This window comes from Vicia villosa, linkage group LG7 (genome assembly GCF_029867415.1).
Source record: "Vicia villosa cultivar HV-30 ecotype Madison, WI linkage group LG7, Vvil1.0, whole genome shotgun sequence".
In the NCBI taxonomy this organism is placed as follows: Eukaryota; Viridiplantae; Streptophyta; class Magnoliopsida; order Fabales; family Fabaceae; genus Vicia; species Vicia villosa.
Window position 1 is genome coordinate 80,010,892 of NC_081186.1, and position 16,195 is coordinate 80,027,086.

The window sequence follows — 16,195 nt, forward strand, 5'->3', positions numbered from 1 at the left end:
CCTTAACATTGACCTTGCCGACAACCGGCAAGATCACATCAATCTCCAAACAAATTCTTCCAAACATCCCCTCTCCATATTCAGGGTGTTAGTATCTACCTTAACACAAGTACCCATAACATATGTCAAATCAAGAAGGACACTTTCATCAAAATATAATAAGTTAAGCCCTATAAATAGAATTCAAACCAGATTCTTCTCCACCTTTGTGAGAGAAGATGAAAAGTATGTAGTCCATCGAGCCACTGTCAAATAATGGTCAAACAACATCCACGAGCCTTCTAAACACAATTTTCTCCCTATCTGCGAGCAATTTGCACTTGACCATAGAGAAACCATTGTCAATGTCCATGATATCCAAACATATTATAAGATACCATATCTTCTTCAACCTATCCTTCATCAAATGATAGCCTACATTCTTCCCAAGTAGTTTGATGACTAGCGTCCCCTTTCAAGAATTGCACAGTTTTTAAAAAAGCTTCTCATCCTTCGTGACCTTTGGTTGCAATCAATTTTCTCTTTTAAGAGAAACTTTCATAAGTCCATTTTCAATCAAGTTCACTCTCTCCTTCATAGTAGTGACTCTTTAGCCTTCAATGAGAATATTCCGAAACAATGATTTAGGGGATTTAGACACACCTCCATCTGATGGCTTGACCGGTGACGACGGCGTGGAAGTAGCAAAAACAAAAGGTTTCATCTGAAATTTCTGCATTATATTTGAAAGTTATTGCTATTAACGTGGCGAACTTTTTAATGGTTTTAAATCTGTCTAATGTTTATTTCACATTAATTTTATTTATTTATTTTAAAATAATTTAATTTAAATTTTTTAAATCTTTAAATATGTTAAGTCACTATTTCCGAATCATGCTAAATATTTTAGAAACATTGGTTTTAAAAAAATTAAATTTATATTCGTTTTAAATTTTTAATAAAGAGATAGAAGAGTTATGCAATTAATATTTGTGATTAAAAAAAATGAAAAACAAATTAGTAAGAATTTTAAAAATTAATGTTTTGTCATTTTTAAATTGACACATAAATTGTAAAACAAAATGGTGAAAAAGTATTATGGAATGTTTGTTTGTTGAATTAAAAGTAAAAAAAGGTGTGCTACCGCCTACCAGTACCACTTAAGTTTTAGTTACATACTACTTTTTTTTTTATTATATATTATTTTAATGTTTTCAATATATTAAAAAAAATATAGTTAAGTTTTTATAAAAAAAAACTTTCTATAATTGTATAAAATTATTTTTTACTAATAATATAAAAATGAAATTTAAAAAATTTAAAAATAAAATAGAAAAATATTAATATTTTATTGACATTGTAAATCATTTATAATTTTTTTTCTTTATACAAATGTATAATAAGGTGCTAGCTGTTTTAGTCTCATACTTGTTTACCTCTGAATTATATGCTGTGTGGATAAGGTTGAAACAAGGTTACAGAATAATAAACCACATTCCAATATTTACTTTGCCATAGAATTGGATAAGATATTTATAATATTAGCTACAATAATCTAATCCCATCATCCAAACTTTGCCACATAATTATACAGCTTTCGGATTTTCTTCAACAGAATAGTGGAAGAATGTCACAGTCAATCTGGCTAAGATGGAGAAAAGACGATGAAATTTGTGTTTCTGGCAAGAGAGTGAATGAGACTTGTGTATTTATCACCCGTGCCATAAGTTATTCAATATATGATTGAGATTGACGCAACTAGCTAGTTGAATCTTCTACTCATTCAAGTTGTAATTTGGATTGAATTTCAAAGTTCACTATTAATGAATTGGGTGGTGATAAGTACATACTCTTTTTCATTTTTTATATTGGTTAGATATTTAGTTGATCAAATATAAAAATGTATTTAATTCACTTGAATAAGATTAATTTAGTTTATAATGTAATTTAGGATTAATTCAACTATATAAATTAATTATAGAAAATAAATTAATTGATTTTTTTTATAAACAAATATAATATTAAAAGAGTACAATGGATACTCAACTCAATACATAAAAGTGCATTACACATTCTTTACTATACAAGTCAACAGATTAAAACATCAATCTTGTTGGTGCACAAGACTGAAAGATGATAACAAAGAGAATAAACAAAAGGAATAACGGCGCAAAAAATATGAGAGAATAAATGTTACTGATGTATTCTACTACTTGTGTTGTTAATAAATGATAGCTACTACAAGGCTATTTATACAAAAGAAAATCTTGCCACATAAGCCCTAATAGAGTAAACTTAGTGAACAAGTCTAAAGGTACAAACAATACAATACTAAAAAATACTAAAGTACCCTTACTAATTAAATAGCTAAGCTAAAGGACCTAGAAGGTATAACTTCTGGTCAACACTATCTTCTGAGTAACCAATCAGAAGATCAGCCCACATCATGCTCATCTTCTGAATATGAATTACTCTTCAATACAATCCCTTAATTCATATTCTTCAATCAAAACTGACAACGCCAATTCCATTCCTTAATAGCAGAAGTTGATCCGTCTTGATTGCCTTCGTCAGAACATCTGCCAACTGCTTCTGGGTGCTACAATGCACAACCTCTAATGTTCCATTATGGACTTGGCTTCTCAAGAAATGATAATTAGTCTCAATATGCTTGCTTCTTCCGTGTAACACCGGATTCTTGGCAAGATTGATTGCAGACTTGTTATCAATCATCAACTTTAGAGGTTTCTTCACTTTAATCTTCGGATCTTCTAATAAGTTCAGAAGCCACACAGCTTGACATGCAGCTACAGCGCCTGCAATGTACTCAGCTTCACATGTTGATAGAGCAACAACAGTTTGCTTCTTGGAACTCCAAGAAATAAGACCTCCCAAAAACATAAACAAATATCCAGAGGTACTCCTTCTATCAACTCTGTCTCCACACCAATCAGAGTCAGAGTAACTCAATAACTCTGATTCTTCCTTTCTCCCTGAAGGAAACAATATGCCACACTTCAGAGTTCCCTTGACATATCTCAAGACTCTGACAGCAGCTTGGTAATGGGATCACTTAGGTTTACTCATGAACCTACTAACCAATCCAACTGCATAGCATATATCAGGCATGGTATTACACAAATACCTTAGAGAACCAACCAGCTGTTTGAAGATCGTAGCATCAACATCTTCACCTTCAGAGTCAGAGTCCAACTTCTGATTCGTTTCTGACGGTGTAACAGCAGCTTTGCAATTCTCCAGCTTGAACTTCTTCAGAAGTTCTAATTCATACTTCAGCTGATGCAGAATGATACCATCTCCTGAGTACATAATCTCCATCCCTAGAAAATATGACATTTTCCCAAGGTCTGTAATCTCAAACTCATTCATCAGCACCTTCTTGAACTTCATCAGATCTTCTGGACAACTCCCTGTAAGCAATATGTCATCAACATAAAGGCGCAACAGAATCATATTGCTTCCAGAATGTTGCACATAGACTCCATATTCCATCTCACACTTCTGAAACCCTCGCTTCTTGAAAAATGAATCAATTTTCAAATTCCAAGCTCTGGGTGCTTGCTTTAATCCATACAGAGCTTTGTGTAATTTGTACACCATCCCTTCCTGATTCTTTTTCACAAAGCCAGGGGGTTGTGACACGTATACCTCCTCTTGTAATGGACCGTTCAGAAATGAATACTTTACATCCAGATGCATCAAGGACCAATTCCTATTTGCAGCTAACGCAATCACCAGCCTAATTGTTTCATGTCTAGCTACAGGTGCAAATACCTCAAAGTAATCTAGTCCAGGTTTCTGAAGAAAACCTCTGGCCACTAGCCTTGCTTTGTGCTTACCAACTGATCCATCTGGCTTCAGCTTTACCTTGAAAACCCATCTGACGCTGATGGATTTCTTCTTCTTTGAAAGCTCTGTCTGCTTCCAAGTCTTGTTTCTTTCTATAGCCTCAAGTTCTTCTTTCATGGCATTCAGTCAGACTTTCTTCTTGAGCGTTTATTCAATACCCACTGGTTTAGAGTCTACTAACATGGCACACTGAATGACATCTCCCTCTGAGTCAACTTTTGTGTCCTGTAACATGTCAAAATCTGCAAACCTTCTAGGTATAGTTCTGACTCTTTGTGGCCTTTGAGCTACTTTAGAGTCAGCTACTCCAGAGTCACCACCTTCATGATCATCTCTAGAAGCTTGTCCTCCAGACTCTACATCTTCAGAGTTTTCCCTTCCAGAATCATGACTATCACCAAACTCTGGATCATCATCAGAATCTGGATCAGAATCAGATTCACCATTTGACTCATCTTCAGAAGATTCTTCATCTTCTGACTCTAACTCTTCTTCAAAAGTTATCTCTACATCAGAAGTTGGTTGAGACTCTCTCCAATCCCAACATTCTGATTCTTTCACAATGACATCTCTGCTGACTTCAACTTTGTTAATCTCTGGACAATAGAGCTTGTATGCACCTGTACTGTGGTACCCCACCAATAACATCACTCTGCTTCTATCATCTAACTTCTTCCTTCTAGCTTCTGGAACGTGTTTATAACACACAGAACCAAAAACCTTCAGATGACTAACACTTTGCTTCTCTTTAGTCCACTTCTCTAAAGGAACAATTTCTTTCAGCCTCTTCGTTGGACACCTGTTGAGCACATATGTTGTAGTAGCAACAACTTCTCCCTAGAGATTGTGAGGAAGCTTCTTCTCTTTTAGCATACTTCTCGTCATATCAAGCAAAGTATGGTTTCTTCGTTCAGCCAGACCATTATGTTGAGGAGTATAAGGAGCAGTAACCTCATGCTCAATTCCATTATCATCACAGAACTTCTGGAATTTTGTAGAGTTATACTCACCTCCACCATCTGTTCTAAGAATCTTTATCTTCTGACCACTCTGCTTCTCAGCCTTCACCTTGAACTTCTGGAATTCTGTGAACACCTCAGTCTTAAACTTGATAAGTGTTACCCATGTCATTCTTGTGAACTCATCCACAAAAGACACAAAATACCTATTTCCTCCAAGTGAAGGTTCTGGAAATGTTCCACACACATCAGAGTGCACTACTCCCAGAGTATGCTTTGCTCTTGGAGAAACTTCTGATACAAATGGCAATCTGGGTTGTTTGCCTTTCATGCATACCTCACACGACTTCTCAGGCTTCACAATCTTAGGAATGCCACATACGAGCTTCTTAGAACTTAGATGTCCCAGACTTCTATAGTTCAAATTCCCCAACCTCTTATGCCACAGCTTACCATCACCTTCTGAGCCTTCTGCACTCAGACACTCTGTTTCAGCTGTTTCTACATTCACCTTGAATGTTCTGTTGCTTTCCTGTTCAGATTGCATAATCAACTTCTGATTGGAATCATACAACTTTAAGAGATTGTTCTTCATAACAACTGAGAAACCTTTTTCAATGAGCTGACCCACACTCATCAGATTGCTTTTGATTCCAGGAACATACCAAACATATTTGATCAGAAAATTCTTCCCATTCTTCACTCTGACTTTGACATTTCCCATTCCTTCTGCATAAAGGTACTTGTCATCAGCACATCTGATCTTTGTTCTCCTTTCAGAGTCAAAATCTATCACCCATTGTTTGTTTCTAGTCAAGTGATTTGAACACCCAGTGTCCATATACTACCACTCTGACAAATATCTTTCGTTAGACTCTGAAGTCATTAATAGCACAGGTTCATCATCTGAATCACCTCTATTTATATTTGCTTCTTCTGATTTCCTTCCTTTGTTTGCCAAACAGTCTCTAGCAAAATGGCCAAACTATTTGCAACAGTAACATTGAACTTTCTTCTTCTCCTTTCCCTTCTGATATTTCTTCTCATCAGAAGTTGAGGCTTCCTTCTGGAATCTATCACCACGTCTGTTCTTGACCTCTGACCAAGAATGCTTCTGGTCCTTCTTGACAAAAGAAGCTTTCAGAGCTTGCTCAACTTCCCTTTCAGAAGTTATTTCAGTCAGGCGCAACTCTTATGCTTCTAGACTGCTTTGTAACTCTTCTATTCTCATGGTTTCCAGATCTTTAGAATGTTCAATAGATACAACAATATAATCAAATTGAGGAGTAAGTGACCTCAATACTTTCTCTATGATTACTTGTTCAGAAAGGGTTTCTCCACAAGCCTTCATCTTATTAGTGATCAAAATCACTCTAGAGATATACTCAGAAACTTTCTCATTATTCTTCATGTTGAGATTCTCATATTGCTTTCTCAGGGATTGAAGTTTCACCTTCTTCACTGATACGTCACCGCCGTAACACCTGACTAGTATATCCCACGCCTCCTTTGACGTCATAGAATCAGCAATCTTCTCAAACACATTCACATCCACACATTGATGGATGAAGAACAACGCCTTTTGATCTCTCTTCCTCGTTTCTCTCTGCGCTTCTCTTTGTTCTTCCGTTGCATCCGCTGCAACCGGAACATATCCTTCAGTAACAAGATCTAGAACATCTTTAGCACCAAATAATACACGCATTTGAATCATCCATCTATTTCTGTTTTTACCATCAAGAACTGGAAGTTTGGTATTCAAGTTGCTTCCACTCATCTTCAAACTTGTGCAGAAAAATAAATTTCACTCACACTCACACAGTGTTTCCCAACCCACAAACAACCAAGAAAAATGTGATTCAACACAACTTTGTTTCCCTGAAACAAAATCAATCACACAGTCACACAAACTCACGTTCACTCGTGTTTCCATGTGTTTGGAACCGGAGCTCTAGATACCAATTGTTGGTGCACAAGAATGAAAGATGATAACAAAGAGAATAAACAAAAGGAATAACGGCGCAAAAGAGATGGGAGAATAAATGTTAATGATGTATTCTACTACTTGTGTTGTTAATAAATGATAGCTACTACAAGGCTATTTATACAAAAGAAAAATCTTGCCACATAAGCCCTAATAGAGTAAACTTAGTGAACAAGTCTAAAGGTACAAACAGTACAATACTAAGAAATACTAAAGTACCCTTACTAACTAAATATCTAAGCTAAAGGACCCAGAAGGTAGAACTTCTGGTCAACACTATCTTCTGAGTAACCAATCAGAAGATCAGCCCACATCAGAACTTCTGATGCTCATCTTCTGAATATGAATTACTCTTCAATAAATCTCAAAAAAGGCAATCATCCCACCCCTTATTCCTAGAAACATGTCATTTCTAGAAAGTCACTTCAACATGATTGAGCATTTTAGCTACATCTTTAAAGTATCCATTAAAAAGCACTTGTTCCTGCCAACCATAAGAACCAACAAACAACCATTTACGTTAGGCCATTTATGTCATTTTTGAATATGTCTTTAAGCTTCCTGCAGAATACCCTGAAGAATGTTGCAGGTGAGCATGCAGGCCCCACCGAAGACATACCAATCCAGACAAAAGCCTATTGCTACAACTGATATGTAGCTGAGCAGTTTACAAAGGGTGTGTTTGGTTGTGAGAAGAAAGTGTGAAGAGAGAAAGATGTGAGAAAGAGTGTAAAGAGAGAGAAGTAAGTGAGAAATAGAGTTGATTTGATATGTTGATTGGTATAAGTGAAAGATAGAAGAAATAGAGAAGATAGAAGTATGAATTATTTTTAAAATTACTTAAATACCCTAAATTAAAAATTATTAATTTAAATTATTTAACTTTTAATTTATTTCACTTAATCATTATAATTAAATATTTTTATAGAAGAAAAAACTCACAACAATCTTTTAAATAACTTTATAAAATTTTAGTTGAATTAGAATTTATCTCTCCATCTTATTGTAGTATAATGTTTAACGTTATTAGATACATTTATAATAATAAAATAGTTTTAGTTTTACAAGGCCAAATTAGTAAATTAACAAATTATAGCATGTATATTCCCTTTTCTTTGCAACTTCTTCGCAGCATTGGAGAGAAACAATATTTGAGTGGGTTCCACTCCTTTTTACTCTCTCTTCTCTATTTCACCTTCATCCAAACAAGAGAAGTTGCATAGATTTGTTAAACTTCTCTCTTCACAAATTCTCTCTTCTCAACTTCTATTAAAACAAGCATACCCAAAAAGATGTTAAGTTGATTCATATTCTTCAAAGCACAGATGGAAAGACAAATTTTAACTATCATTAAGCACACTTTTATCGGCTAAATCCACTATAGTCGGCAGTCTATCAAGCAATAATCTCCATCCAAAAATATTTACATGACACTTTTAGCTTTTGCAGCTTATCCAATTCCTAAAGCAAATTATCAGCCACTTCGGTACCTGCATTCAAAGTCTCAACAAGCAAATGATAGCATAATTATATTGAAAATCCCTTAGGATCTCTCCACCAAATGAATTTATCTTCTTCTTATGCTTTAACTCGACCTCATACATTATGGTGTGCAAATCCTCCATTTGAACTCGGCCTACCTCTAACAGACTGTCAACATTTATATGAATATCCCATGACCACCTATTACTACACCACATCCCATGTCATCAAGTTTAGCATTATCCAAATCAGTGCAAGCAAAACATTCAAGATAGAGACATCACATAACCTCATTCTTAAGCCATACACGCCTTTAGAAGTCAATATCAGTACCACTCCCTAACTTTCATCTAATATTTTTAGAGAACCAATTTAGCTCCTCTGAGTGAGATGAACTTGCAAAAGTGAATGTTGAACACTTTATAAGTGAGAAATTTCATAGACTCAATGTCTTAAGGTTTTGGGTTAATATGAGGTATCTCTCTCACTTGTGTGGTTGCTTCTAAAGCCCTATATGGTGATCCTCAGACTCCCTCATAACCCAATAGTGGTATTAGAGCCCCAATAGTGGTATCAGAGCCTAGTTCGACTAGGACTTCTTGTATCAAAAGTCTTCTCGGCAAGGGTGTTCATGCGACGTGTGTCCCATTGAGGTTATCTAACGACGGTGCAAGTAAATATTAATAAAAAGAGTTTCCATTTGAGAGGGAGCATAGGAAAGTGAATGAAACTTTATAAGTGAGTCTATCCTAAAACTTGTTCAAAATAAGAGTTCAAATTAATTTCCTTCTAGAATTGACTCCCACAAATATTTTTAAAAGAGAAAAAAAATACTAACAACACCATACAATAAGAAGGATGAATCAATTTCCAAAAATTATTCTTTCAAATTGATTCCATATAGTTTAATTAAAATGCTCAACCTATGTGAAGGGTGCTACCACTAGGCCAAACATCTTGTTTTAATTTGTTTCTAAACTGAAATGTATCAATTACATACATCTTTTCTATATTTCATTTTTTTCATTATATTTTTTAATTATTTTCCAAACTGAAATTGTTTCTAAACAGAAATTATTTCTAATTTCATAATTATAATTTATTAATTCAAAATTACTTAATATAAAACTCTAACTCACAAAATATTTTTAATTCACACTTATGTTATTTAAATTTCACATTTAAAAACTAAAAGTTAATAAATATAAAATATATAATATAACACAAAAAACATGTATTTAATTGATACATTTCAGTTTAGAAATAAATTAAAACAAGTTGTTTGGGTTAGTGGTAGCACCCCTTTCTTTCAATCAAGAGGTCATGGGTTCAAGTTCCCTTATCCTCAAAATTTTATAAAAAAATTATATAGCAAAATTTTACAAAAAAATTATATAGTGGGGAAAAAGTCGAATGACCAATGTTAATCCTGCTTCGAAATCTGACATTTGTATGGTGAAGCAATGAGATTTTGATCATTAAATTTTTTATGATATGAACGTGTTGCATGAACCATTAAATTAACATAACTTAATAATAATAATCAAAATTTGTTTATTATTGTTTCCTTGTGGTGAGCGATTATGGCTTTAGTTTTCTTTTATTTTACTTTGGATTTTTTTAATGTGACTTATGTGTCGTGTCTTTCTCTCTACCCTCTGTATGTAACTTTTTTTCTCATCTCATTCTCTCGTATGTAAAACGATTATTCTTTTATGTAAAATAATGAATAAAGACAAGAAGGCGAGATCAAAGAAGGACAACCATGGAGGTATGATTTGGAGAAGCATAAATCGTTCTCAGGTATAGCTTAGGTTCTCTCATTGGCTTCATAGAACAATTACACTAGGAGTCTCAACTATATCATTTTATTATATACATCTTGATGCATATGAGAAACAATTTATATGATAAATATGCAGATGAGATCAAATTAATTACAAAATCCCTCAAAACAAATATTAAGTTTAAGCTTTCAAATATTTAGCACTCATCAAAACTAGTATTAAATAATGAATGATACAATGGAATAAATTAAATTTTCAACTGCTAAAACTTTGGGTTTAACTTAATTTTGCTAATTATAATAAAATTATATAGGTTTAAAATCAAGAGTTGGAAACAATCCATACGATACGATGAATTAGAATAAGAAATTATTCACCCATCTCATAATATCATCTGATAATATTTGAGAATTGTTTTCATCATTTAAATTTGGGACAAAAGACATACGGAGGAATTCTTAATCCACCTCATGGTCCTAAGAAAGACCCTATGCAATTCCTTTTTTGCCCCTCTAAAAATCGGAAATCAATTTCCGGGGCGTACCTTTTTAAAATTGTATTTGCGTAAAATCGAAAATACAATTTCGGTATAAAATCGGAACTATATTTCCGGTTTCTATACATTTAAATGTGAAAGTTTGTTTGTTTCCAAGTGGCAATTCCATACCAATACCCATGTAGATGTATCCAAAATAAAGTTTCTTTGGTATGCTATCCAAAGGTTTTGGATTACATAAAAGAACAAAAGAACGAGCCTTAGTTTCCTATGATGTTATATTGGCTTTGTGTGTATTTTAGAATTAGAGATGGTAAAATCACACACCATTTATTCAACAAGATGCCTAAAAAAAGACGAGGTTTCTTGGAACACTAATGTTCATGAGTATGCCTCACTTGGAAACAAACAAAAGAAATCGGAAAAACATTTCTCGTTTTTTACCGGAAGCGCATTTCCGAAATAAATTTTAACATAAAATAGGGACAAATCTCAAAAACGAATGAATTATATGTGTGGAGGTGCAAACCGGAAATATATTTCTAATTTTCAAGAATTTTTTAAAATTTGGCGTGGTGTGATGAAAAAAGGGAATAAGAAATCCTCAACATATATTTATCTAAGATTTAGATTTGAGTAAGGAAAAAGTAAACCCATTCCCGCCCAGATGCCATGCCTTTATGTCAAAAAGGTAATGTTTCTATCTCTCCTTTTTCTTATAGACCAAAACAAACAAAACTAAATGTATATAGCCCATTGCAAACTTTCCTTCTTTGTTTCCATCAAAACTAAAACCGTTTCAAGCTCATGGACATTTCATATCCTCACACTTGTTAATTCAAAGCTCAGCAAGCACATTGCCTCACCATATCTCAGATTCATGTTACTTGCCAACAATCCAACACCCAAAACTAACACCACAATAGCATGCAAATTGAACAGTATCTCCATCGTAGCAACACCCCTTAAGTCATCCTCATCAAGATCACACTGACTATACACATTCTCCATCTAAGAAGACAAAATTGAAATATTTTGACACCCTTACAATGAAAACCCAATTCGCAAACACTCGACCAGTACTACAAAATGAAGCAAAACAGTTTGAAAACACAGAAGAAATGTTAATGACAAACACTCACTCAGATTTGAGGAAAAACATTCACTAAAATGCTTGCCACAGTACATATGTTAATGACAAACATGGTCCAGAAAGAAATGTTACATACATCAAAATCTTTTGAAAACACAGAAGAACATGTATAAATAAATTGAAGTTGTATGCTATCATTATCTTTTTCAAAAGCAAGGACAAAAATTCATTCTACTAATTTTCTCAACATCACTCCTACACAACTATATCCTTATTCTTCCTTACCAATATCACCATCCAAAATTGCATGCCTAGTTAAAACAATCTCTTTAACAAGATTTCTGTAAGTGAAAGGTCGAATCGCTGCTCGCAGAAATAGGTCTGGAGGAAGTTTGCTCTTCTTGATCTTTTTTCTCCACGGACCTAGCCCAACATACTTCCACTCTTCTGGACTAACCTTTGCTCGCTTTCCTCTCAACGCGGTTTCGTCTCCTTTTACTGAATCACGCATTGTTTCTTCCTCTGCCTCCTCCGCCATCATCATTTGCTTTTTGTACAACTTTGTAGAGATCTCGACACTCTTCCTTGCCATATTTTCAATTGCATCGGCGCTATTTGTTAATTTTCGAAACTCCTTCCAGTCCGTCACGTCTTCATTCATCGCATGAAATTTACCATCTTCGCTTTCTTCCATGTCCGTAACTAGATTTTGATCTTCATTAATATCAAAATCATCAATCTCCTCCTCGTCCTCCTCTTCTTCTTCATCATTCTCATCATCATCATCATCACCATCAAATTCAGCATCTCCATCTCCATCTCCATCGCTACCTTCATCCTCAATCCATTCAAGAATCTCAGTATCATTTTCCCCAACAGCATCCTCATCTTCTTCATCAGGAGCATCACAACCAAGCTCCATCTCTTCCAACTTAGCCTTCCACTCTTTAGTATACGGATGCAAAATCTCCACCGGATGATGCCCCAAAAGAAACTCCAAACATTTCGACTTCTTCTCGTCACTCAATTTCTGATACGCGTTAACCACATCATCAACAAAAGCCTTCTGATTCACCTTCACAATCTTACACAACCCACCATAATAAGTACACCTCTCAACCCTCCCGTCATCGTTTTCCACCTCGCAAAGGTAATCCTGTTCCGTTCTAGGATCAAGAAACGGAATTATCGCGTTAAAAAAATTATCCTGAGGCTCAAACCTACACTGAAACACCGGCCGCTTAACATACACAATATCCGGCCTCATCCACGCTGCACATTGCCCTATCAACGACCTCGCCTTGTTCCCGAGTCTACCCATCAAAGTCCACTTATCTAACCTCTGCTTCCCAGCTTCAACTACTACTTCACTAACCAAAGTCCATTGCTGCCAAGGAAGCTCCGAAACTCGCCACTTCGGATGCCGAACAAAAACCCAAAAATACCTTAACTTAGTTTGATCCAACAGCTTCACCTTCTCCCCAAAATCAGCAGCCATTTCATGTTTCTCAATCTCCTCCCATTCTTCATGATCCTTCACTTCGCTAATTATACTCACACATTCATCCGTAATCCCTCCACTAACCGGCTCACCAACAACGACCCCCCGCCACGAAAACGGCCCGTATTCACCATACTTATACCAATCATTCGGGTGGCGTAAATTCGGGTCATCTTTCTCCATGAACCGAACGAGTCGATCATATCCAAGCCCGATTTGTTGAAGCAAATCCTCTGAGAAATTATCAGGATAATTCCCACGGCCTTTAGGGTTTTTCAACCTGTAGAACAAAGACTCAGCAAGCTTCTTGCTTTTCGCCTTAGAATTCCGCTTCATACGTCTCCGAAACTCCGCATTGCCTTCCAGTCTACCACCGGAAGACGATGCACCACCAGTCTTCTTACTCCGACCCGCATAAGTCCGAACATCTCTATTGCTGCGGACATTATAATCCTTGCCGGAAATCGTTAATTCGCTACTCGATTTCGGGTTTTGGGAGAAGGAAACAACTTGAAAGCGTTTGCGGGGTTGGAATTTTAGGTTTGGGGATTTGTTGAAAGGTTTAAGAAAGGAAAATTGGTTGTAAGGTGAAAAGGGGTTCAATGTTCTGGGTAAGAATTCAGTTGTAAAATGGGTTGAATTCATTTCAATCAAAAGCGTTCACCAGCATTAGGTCTTCAAATAAACACAAACAAACGCAACCTTCAAAACAAAAATATCAGAGAATCAGTTTTTCAAATTTGGAGTAACAAGAATCATTCTTCAAAGAACATATAATTATCAAACAGATGCACCAAAAAATGGAACAAAAATCGGAAAAATTTTAAAATAAAGTAAAAAGGAAAACTTAAGGCGAAGTTTCTCACTGTTTATGGCGGCCGACGAGCAACTCCGGCAGATTTTCCCGGCCAAGTTTTTCTTCCGGGAAGTTAGTTGAGTTCAGTGTTGCTCGAACTTGTTTCTGAAACTACGAGGGAAAAGCGGCTGTGGCATCGTTTTGTTTTTTCTTATATTTGATGGAACTGTCCAGATTTATCCATTCCCAAAACTATTAAAATATAATGTAAAACTTTTCATACAAGGTGAATAATGTAAAAAGTAAAATGTTTAACCATTTTTCTTAGAAAAAAAAATTAAAATAACCAGGTTTAATAAAAATAATACAGAAAAAACCAAGTTTTCGGGGTAAATACCAAACTGTCTAGGTTTGGGACCCCAGACAAGTGAATACGCCAAATGAAATGGCGCATGCATGTCACACAAGCCATATCATTTGGCGCATTAGGCCAAAAAAATAGGGCAAGCAATTGCTAGCCATATGGTTTGGCGCATTAGGCCATTCCTTAACACATAGGCGCCAAATGGTTTGGCTCATATGTGTTCCCCTTTTTTTTTTCAAAATTAACCCTATTCGGGTATTTTCGCGTACCGTTTTCTATTCCGGCCTTATATTCGCGGACCGTTTTTTATTCCGGCCTTGTATATTCGTAAAAACGTATGATAAATCGAGTTCGTTAAAGTTTCTCTTACCCTAAATAATGGTTGCGTTATCGATATCGGTTTTTTACTAAAGCTCAATTTATTGATGAAAGACCGATTAACGGTTACAAGAGTTGGTAAGCGAAACTGATACATTGCATTAAAAAAAATACAGATTATACTAAACTTGCGACGTTGTCGAGCCACGATTAGGGCATCTTTTTATATTGTGCCCCACCTGACGGCAAATGCTGCATTTTCGTTCCATTTTGTCGCGGACGTCCATTTCGGTTCTAATCCGTGTACTATTGGGACGCCCTTTTTTCTTTCGCCGCATTGCGTCGTTGTGCCAAACCACCTCTCCATCATACTCAGGCCAGTAATCCTCCTTGGCCACCACAGGAAACGCAACACTGTAAACTATGAGCAATGTCTGAGTCTTGTAAATCGGAGACAGTAGTGATATAACGTCGCGGTGGGCATACGCACATGCAGCTATGACGTGCGAGCAAGGCATACGAAAAGCTTGAAACCTTCCACAGTCGCACCAATCTTCGTCAAGAAGAACCCTATATTGTTGCCTTGGCAGTCCCTCATTGTGGTCAATTGTCTCGCGCACACTGAACGTGCGATTGAATCGGTCGAAAGAAGTCACTTGATGAGTGTTCGCTTTTGCCGACTGCTGTTGCATAAATTTCATGCAACTATCGCTTAATAGTTGACCAGCTTGCCTAACATCACCCCATCTCCTGCCTCTTGTTGAGAAGAGTGAAGCCATCCTAAAGTATGTGGCCTCCACCAGTGCTGTGATTGGAAGGTTACGAATGCCTTTGAAAACGCCATTCATGGATTCCACGAGATTGGTTGTCATATGGCCCCATCGCACGCCATTGTCGTAAGCCCTTGTCCATTTGTCCCTGGAAAGATTATCTACCCAAGTACCTGCCTCTGGATTTTTCATTACAATCTCACTCCGATAATGCTGGAATGTGGGTTGGGTCAATGCATAACCAGCATTGACTAGGGCCTTTCTTAGATGTCTGTCCTTGATCTCCCGCATGAAGTTTTGGGCGATGTGGCGAATACAATAGACGTGTTTTGAAGGGGGGTCATGCCATCCGTTCGCTGGATTATTGTAAGCACTCTCTATGGAAGCGTGCCTATCAGAGATTAAACATATGTTAGGCTGGGGAGCAACATGTTCTCGGAGGTTCCTTAGAAAGAAACTCCAAGCCGCCGCAGTTTCACCTTCGACGATAGCAAATGCCACTGGAAATATGTTGCTGTTCCCGTCTTGTGCAACCGCCATGAGCATGGTTCCTTTGTATTTGCCGTATAACCATGTCCCATCAATTTGAAGTATGGGTTTACAATGTGCAAAACCTCGGACGCAAGGTTTGAACGCCCAAAAAAGCCGATGGAATATTCCGTTTCCTTGGACAGGGTTTCCATCCGGGGCATGCGCGGGCAGTGTCTCTAGAATCGTAACAGTGCCAGGTGCGTAACTATGTAGCGCATTGAGGTATCGGGGAAGAATTTTGTATGACTCCTCCCAGTTGCCGTAG

General features: G+C 36.3%; 1 protein-coding gene across 1 annotated transcript; it reads right to left on the reverse strand.

The window, feature by feature from the left end:
• Positions 1-11,216: 11,216 nt before the first annotated feature.
• On the reverse strand, positions 11,217-14,173 carry LOC131620954 (uncharacterized). Its single transcript, XM_058892155.1, has 2 exons — positions 14,018-14,173; positions 11,217-13,853 (listed from the first exon to the last, which is right to left on the reverse strand). The coding sequence occupies exon 2, from the start codon at positions 13,794-13,796 to the stop codon at positions 11,922-11,924; it is 1,875 nt and encodes a 624-aa protein (XP_058748138.1). The 5' UTR covers positions 13,797-13,853; positions 14,018-14,173; the 3' UTR covers positions 11,217-11,921.
• Positions 14,174-16,195: the final 2,022 nt, after the last annotated feature.